Below are 7,565 nucleotides of genomic sequence, written 5' to 3'. Positions count from 1 at the left end.
CTCGATCTTCTACTATGAAATGCAAGACACGAGGGGTAATGTTCACAAAAAAATGTTAGCTACTCTAGTTTTGATATGTGGAATTTTAAAATCAGGGCTCAAATATACATTTCCCACTAAAAACACTGTCAATTACTTTAGTTTTCATAACTAGAATTTCAGAATCTAGGATTAAATATGCACTTGTCCAGATGAAAAAAACTTGAAAATTGCCCATTGTAGTTAGAGAACTAGCCATAATCCTTGCTCTTCCTTTTTCCCATGGGTTAGGAAATGTATTTTTTGTGAGCAGAGGTGTGGGGTGGCTCCCTTGCAAGAACTCGGAGCCTTGTGATTGGGCTTCATTTTGATCTCTACACCCCTAAGGGTAAGGCATTGCAGAGCTACTCTTTTGCGTTTCTCGTGTGGTCGTCGGCGGGTGGTCGTCGGCGGGCCAATGGAGCTGCCCAATTGAGGTCATTCTGAATAAATCAAACTTAAGAGTGTTGCAACTTGCCAGAATTCTTAAAAGTTTGAGAAATGGGCATCCATATGTGCATTCTGGAAAGTGTCCAAAGAAAATTATTGTGAACTAATTAATTAATTAATGGCCTGGTGTGAAACTGGCTCTATCTACTTATTTAATTTACTCTTTTCTAACTGCCAAATCTTATCAGTGTTTTTGGCGCATGCAGCGTCAAAGCAAGCTCTCTCTCTCTCTCTCTCTCTCTCTCTTGCCCGCACAACCCCCGCATCCCCCCTTTCCCCGGCTCCTTCTTCTGTGTCCTCATCCGGTGATGCTGCACTGTCCTGCTTGAATGGGGAAGAAGGGCAGCTGGTTCACCGCCGTCAAGAAAGCCTTCTCTCCTTCCAAAGATGCAGACAAAGCTCCTCCCAAAGTAGCTGCACAGAAGGAAGCTAACTGCGCTTCTGAAAGACAGGTAAATTACAAAGCTCCTTTCAAACTCCTTTCAATCACAAGCTGTAGCATTTCATCAGTACACGGATTGACCATCAGGAAAGCAAAGCAGATGCAGTGCATTGCTCAAATCGAATGATGCTTTGATTCACGTTAATCAGCGTCCAAGCGGTGGTTAATTCAGATTAAAACTACCAAAACCGGACCTTATCTCTTATATGTTGGCATTTCTCAAAAGAAGTTTTAGACAAATTCCGCCTACGATTTCCACATTGTGAACTACGACAACGTCATGAGCTTCTCTGAGGAAGAGACCACATGCCTAGCTAGGTGCAATTGGGGGCAGGGACTACGGGCTCTGTGCCCGCCGAGCAGAAGCTCATGATGTCGAACACTATGTTAGGGAAATACAAGGGAAAAGAGCCCATTTCCCACATGAGGAAATGCCATAAACTTCTTGTATCAGAGGCCCGATGGATTCATCATTGAGCTGACGGAGCCAAATCTTGCATCAAGCTTTGCCATGAGACGAAATGCCAACAGCTATAGGTACCATTTTTATAGAACGGATATGGCAATGATGCTGCTGCATTTTGTGCTCGAAATTTGTTTTGGCTGAATCTAAATAGCCAATGCTTCTCTTGATCTTGTTATGTCAAAATGCATTTCACGAGCTTTCCAAAGCATACCAAACCTGGGGTGAATGTTGCTATCACGACAAGCGTTAGAAAAATTCGCACCATAATTTCCACATTGCGAATAACATCAACATCCTGCGATTCTGTGAGGGGACTGGCAGCCCCCTGCTCCCACCTAGCTAGGTATGCAATCCCTCCCAGGTAGAAGCTTATGATGTTGATGTTGAACACTATACAGAAAAACAAGGGAAAAGAGCCCTTTTTCCCACATGGGAAATATCAAAAACTTCTTGTGTATGCATGCAGGTTTTTCAGTCAACCACAACAAGCTTTAGATATTGTCTGGCACATGGATTCCCATTTCTCTCAAAACTCTAACAGCATAATAAGCTTTAGCAAAGGACCTACTATCTATGTAGCCTGCTGCAATGGGGGATGACACCCCATCTACCCATCCTAGAACAAAATCATGAGCTTTTGCAAGGAAGGTACCACATACCTAGCCTGTGGCAGTGACATAATGGGGACAGGGCAGCACCTGTGGTCCCGAACCATCACTGCAATAGGCTAAGTATGGGGTAGCTTCTTTGCAGCAGGAAAGCATGAAGTTGACTATGACTTTACGAACATCATGTTTTATCCCTTCATACAATTTATCTATTTAACCTTCTGGCTGCAGAAGAAGACTTTAAAGGAGAAAAAGAGATGGAACTTTGCAAGAACATCTTCTGAAGGTGTGAAAGGACATGTGGACAAGCCATTTGTGCATCCTGGCACAGAACAGCAGAGTCAGCATGCTTTTGCTATTGCTGCTGCCACAGCTGCAGCTGCAGAGGCTGCGGTGGTGGCTGCACAGGCTGCTGCAGAGGTTGTGAGGCTCACCAGTGGCACCAGGGCTTCACTTTATAAAGAGTGGAGCCACGAAGAACAGGCAGCACTTAAGATTCAAGCAGCATTCAGAGGTTACCTGGTAAGCTGTTTTCTTTCTACCTAGCGTGATGCTATTATTTGGCTGCATTCTAGCATCTGCTTAGAGGAAGTATTTTTGCTTGGTAGTTGGTGGCTGTAGCTGCATGCTGTGCCATGTGAATTCTTTCTCTGGAGTGTTGTAACATTTCCCTGCTGATTTCAGCATTGTTGTAGAATTTAGCATTATACGGAATGACATGTAGGCCTGTTCCTGACAGGTGGGGAGTCCTGTGATTTGAACTATGTGCATCCTGTTTGTACAATTTGCATACAGGCACGGAGGGCTCTTCGAGCTTTGAAAGGTCTTGTGAGGTTGCAAGCTCTGATCCGTGGCCACACCGTGCGGCGTCAGGCAACTATTGCATTTCGCTGTATGCAGACTTTGGAACGGGTCCAAGCAAGAGTCTGTGAGAGGAGAGCTAGCTTTTTTGAAAAGGGCCAAGCTTTGCAGAAAGAACTCTGGCAAAAGCGAGAAATTGACATTGGATCTAGAAGATCCTGGGTAATGATCTATTACACAATAGTCTCAAGCATGCAATACCTGGTGATGTGATTATGCTTGAACATATTCTCTGTTGTTGTTGTTGCAGTCTGAAACCAGCCACCAAGGCAACTGGGACGACAGTACTCAGTCTGCAGAAGAATTGCAAGCCAAGCTCCAGCAAAAGCAGGATGCTACAATAAAGCGTGAGAGAGCATTAGCATATGCCTTGTCACACCAGGTTTGCAAAGCACTAGTTGTTATGTTGAAATGTTGATCTGACTAAAAGCAGTGAATCTCTCATGGATAAATTTTGATGGCAGCTTTGGAAGACAGCACCAAATGCAGACACTGTACTTGTCCCTAGTGAGGAAGGTAGACCCCAGTTGGGCTGTAATTGGTTAGACAGGTGGATGGCTGGTAGGACTTGGGATGGACAAGCTGCAGAAAAGGACATTGTTGAAGTTACACCTGCCAAGGTCTTTGAAGAAAAGACCCTGGAAGCAGGACGCCTTAGCTCCAGCACAAGAAGTCAGAGGCCACATCCAATTCAAGGTTATATGAGTCCAAGTGTCTCAACAACTGTACTGAAGGTTTCACGACAGGCTGCACACCATCAGTTGCCTGATGCCTCGGCCACCATGTTGCAGTCCTTCAAGCCCGTGACAAGCAACATTCGTCCTGTCTGCCCTCAAAGTGGTCAATCATTGGAAGAGGATGGAAGCTATATGTCCATGTCAACAACAACAAGGAGCGTGCACTCTGTGCCCATCCCACCAGTGTCCAATATAAAGCACACCATTGCAGGATCTTCAATACATGATGATGAAAGACTGCTAGATGAGATGTTACTTCCAAGTTACATGCTAAGCACGCAATCAGCAAGGGCAAAAACAAGGTCTCAAAGCACACCAAAGCAGCGAGTAGGAACTCCAGAGAAAGAGTCTTTATACTTGGCAAAGAAACGCCTCTCATTTCCAGTTGCTGAATTCTCTGGTGGTCTTTCAGGTCCCTTAAAACCTGTCAGGTCACAGGGTCCTCCAAGAAGTCCTAGTTTCAAAGGGCATTCTGGGCCATTGAAACTTGAGCATTTGTGTGATGAGCCATAGACTAATAAAAGTAGCTTGGTGATAATGGTTAGTCTTCTTCTACGATATTGCTGTATGTGAAGAAACAGCAGCAAAGGCATTCGTACACAGTCTTGGATTAAGCCTGAAGGCTCTAAAGGCAACCAAATGTCCCTCTATTCAAAGGGAACAAGTGTTGCTGCCCTCCATTTGTCTGTGATTATCCTGTCCCTTTTGTGCCTATATATCTATAAGCTTGTTGGGTCTCTACTTACATGCATCATCACTTGATTCATCTCGGTTTACTTTGTATGATACTTGTTCATGCATTTCAGCTGCAACTCCACTTTCACGAGCCTCTGTTTGCTTGATGTAGCTCGACACTTTTGGATTCTTTTTAAGGCTTTAAACAAAGAACTGATGTCACAAGATGTCCCAGTACATACTAAGGACATGGAGTCAGCTTATTTTAGCATTTGCTGGTAGCCCAGCTGAAGTAACTTTCTTTGTTCATTTTTAAGCAACGTGCTGTTCATACCGTTTGCCTCTTGTTTTACCACCTCTGTAATTCAGGAAGTTGATTTTCCATAGAAATATTAAATTTTCTTTCTGTGATCTTCTGAGGCTATAGTCACATTAACCAGACTGTCCACACCTCGACATAAGGCTTTGAGGCTTGCCCAATGCTCATGCCAAGCCAAGGTTTGCCGAATGAACTGTTAACTTGAACACTTGAACTTGTTGCATACTTGGAGAGAGCTTTTAAGTTGCAAAATTTTCAGGTCATTCTTATGCTGTATGGCAAAAACTGTATAAAACTCTACAAAGTTTTTGAAAAGGATCAAAGTCAAATGTTTTAATATCAGCTCTCAGTAGAGTTCTTACGAACATTGGGCCTACCATCTAGTGTCTCCTAAAATGTGTCACTTTGAAAGCTCGATGGGGTGGATTATCAACCTTTTCAAGGCAGAACCTTTAGCATTTCATTAGATTTACTAAACTAAATTGAATAAGTTATTATGCAGATTTTGATAATCACAAGGAGTTACCCCGTGACTGCCATTGGTTTGGTGCCTTTGTTGCTGACTCACTCTTGGTTAGATGGTCAAAGAGTTTCCAATTCTAAATGACACTGGTAGTAGTGTCACACAGGTTGATAATTCATCAACTCATTATCACATTGGATCAAGAAGGAATTTACAAATTACATCACATTATCAATAAGAAATTTCTACTCAATTCATTCTTTCAAAATTGCCCTCTCAATTTGTCTGAACTAGTGAGAATGGACATGCCGAACCGCTATAAGTTATGAGGGAGGACCGAAATTCCATGAGCTTTGAAATGAGGTCACCCTTGCAATCAGACCCTTGATAGGGGATGCATCTGAGAAGGCATTCCAGCTGCAGATCAGTTCGAAGAAGCCCCAATTCCAGTAGAGCCTCAGTGATATTCTCTAGACTGGAAGGAAGTATAAAAAGATCTATCGAAACCACTAATGATTCATGATTGTCTTTCTCCTGGAATCTGGGCAAAGTCACCCTCTCCTCCCTCCATACCAAGAGCTTATTCATCAAATCTACCCGATTGACTCTAAATGAAAGACTGTCTCCATACCCCAGCAGCCCACAGTTATCAATATCATCTTGAGTTGGGAGCCTGTCAGGAATTGAAGATGCAACATAGCTCTTGCAAGAAGATCCACCCTGGGTCTTGTTGCCGCAGTAAGAACCGTGGTCATCGGCGCTCCTCTGGCTCTCCCTCTGTCCAGTCCGACTTGCCAATGAATCTCCCAACATGTGATTTATCCACAAAACAAAGCCAAAAGAAGTAATACTCAGAAAATGTTTTACTGGATGCACTCTTATCTTAGTGTTTGTCTTCAGCATGTTTTCAAAGGCACATAATTTGCCATTGGACCCCTTAATCTGTATTTTTGTCTCCAGATAGCAATGTCAAAAGGAGGTTTGGAAAAGAGAGGGGACTCAATAACTATAGGCTATTCTAATGGAAGCAAATTTGTAAATCTTTTCTTTGATACGTTCCTGTCTTAACCTTTGGCTTCAGAATGCTTTCAAAGGCACAATGTTTCACATACATAAGCTGCATGATTTCAAGATTGCAGATTGAATTGACTGTTAGATTCTTTGTTATAACGCATTGGATTCCTGTAATTACCCGACACAGCAAAACAACAGTTGTCCTTCTGGGTTTGTGAAGTACTTCCATCTCTTCAAGATATATGTACACGCCTATATCCTAACATATTAATCCCTCCATTCTAAGGGAGTGCATACAACGAAACTTCTCATGAAAACATTAAATTCACTGTACCAGTGTGATTATGAAAGCTTCACAATAAACTGGATCCTTCTGCAATCGTAGACACCGTTTATGTTCCTCGAAAGGTAGAAAGACAGTTAAAAATACACACTGGGTGAGGTATTGGGTAAAGGGTTTGGGGAGAATTCTACGTGAAAGGTGGGGCGGCGTATCCGAATATGATGGCCTCAAGGCTATGGATGCTTGTTTATGTTGCTTGTCTGAGCAGGGGTTGCCCTGTTTTGCATTCCGATAGTTCCTTTTCCCCTTCTGCATGACCAGCATCCGAATCAACTTCAGTATCCTCTTCAGCATCTGCTTCATCTTCTCCTCCTCCGTTCACGGTTAGTGTTTGGGTTCTAATGGTAGCTGCTATGGGTCCTGAGACTTAAGCCAAGACTGAGAGGAGTTTGCTCAGTCTTGTAGAACTGTGACACCGAGAGAGCGTGCGAGGGTGTGGGTCGTAGGGTAAGCGTCTTTCTTGACCTCTCCAATGACGTAATTTGCTCTCTCGCTCTCTCTCTCTCTCTCTCAGCCACGCGAAGAGCAATAAGTTGTTGCTATCTTTTAAACTTGTCTTATAATTAAGTGACTACTTTTTGACCGCTTTATAGTTATGAAAATTGGTTATTGACGAGTGTTTTAGTCACTTGTCTTGCCTTGCCTCCCCTAAAACCTCTACTACTTATTGTAGTGGCAAGAAATGGCAGAGATTGTTTAGACTTTAATTAGGCAGCCCAAAATGGAGGCCCTTCTACTATCATACTGCAGTGTGAACTTGAAGCTTTAATATTTCCAAAGAAAAGCTAGGCGCAAGTTTGCAAACTGAGAAATAGTACACTTTTAATCGCAGATATTGAGATGTTCTCTCAAAACACAGTGCAAAGTACACATTGCAGACCAATGATATAGATAGATAGAACAATTCAAAGTTGAAAGTGCATTTGACTCTTGCTCCCGAAAGCAGACTGTAGTGCAGCTTAAATAAAGGATTACGGAAAGTATATTAAAAAAAAGAGAAAACCATTCAAAAAAGAATTCTTTTCCAGAAATGGGCATTGTTATTGAGCATTGAAGTACCCCTGACATTGTATAACAGTGATGGTCACTTGATTATTTTACATGAATGGTTGCAACAATCGATCTCTCTAAACTTCTTTTTACCTAAAATGAATATGTTAATCACTTAT

At 42.6% G+C, this 7,565-nt stretch overlaps 1 protein-coding gene across 1 annotated transcript; it reads left to right on the top strand.

The window, feature by feature from the left end:
• Window positions 1–661: 661 nt before the first annotated feature.
• Window positions 662–4,348, top strand: LOC148039746 (protein IQ-DOMAIN 3-like). Its single transcript, XM_087693598.1, has 5 exons — window positions 662–920; window positions 2,216–2,506; window positions 2,780–3,007; window positions 3,096–3,227; window positions 3,310–4,348. Exons 1-5 carry the CDS (start codon window positions 798–800, stop codon window positions 4,093–4,095), a joined length of 1,560 nt encoding a protein of 519 aa, XP_087549724.1. The 5' UTR covers window positions 662–797; the 3' UTR covers window positions 4,096–4,348.
• The last annotated feature ends 3,217 nt before the right edge of the window (window positions 4,349–7,565 follow it).

Source organism: Lygodium microphyllum, chromosome 2 (assembly GCF_053477565.2).
Source record: "Lygodium microphyllum isolate KBCC chromosome 2, Lygodium_microphyllum_v1.1.10, whole genome shotgun sequence".
NCBI classification, from domain to species: Eukaryota; Viridiplantae; Streptophyta; class Polypodiopsida; order Schizaeales; family Lygodiaceae; genus Lygodium; species Lygodium microphyllum.
The sequence above is the reverse complement of the archived record's forward strand: the minus strand, read 5'-3'. Positions and strand labels throughout refer to the sequence as shown.

What these genes read in the sequence shown, in the direction of transcription:
- LOC148039746 (XM_087693598.1), top strand. Translation starts at nt 798, where the DNA reads ATGGGGAAGAAGGGCAGCTGGTTCACCGCCGTCAAGAAAGCCTTCTCT. An exon ending in CAGCATTCAGAGGTTACCTG is followed by an intron (nt 2,507 to 2,779) that starts GTAAGCTGTTTT and finishes ATTTGCATACAG; the next exon opens with GCACGGAGGGCTCTTCGAGC. An exon ending in CATATGCCTTGTCACACCAG is followed by an intron (nt 3,228 to 3,309) that starts GTTTGCAAAGCA and finishes TTTTGATGGCAG; the next exon opens with CTTTGGAAGACAGCACCAAA.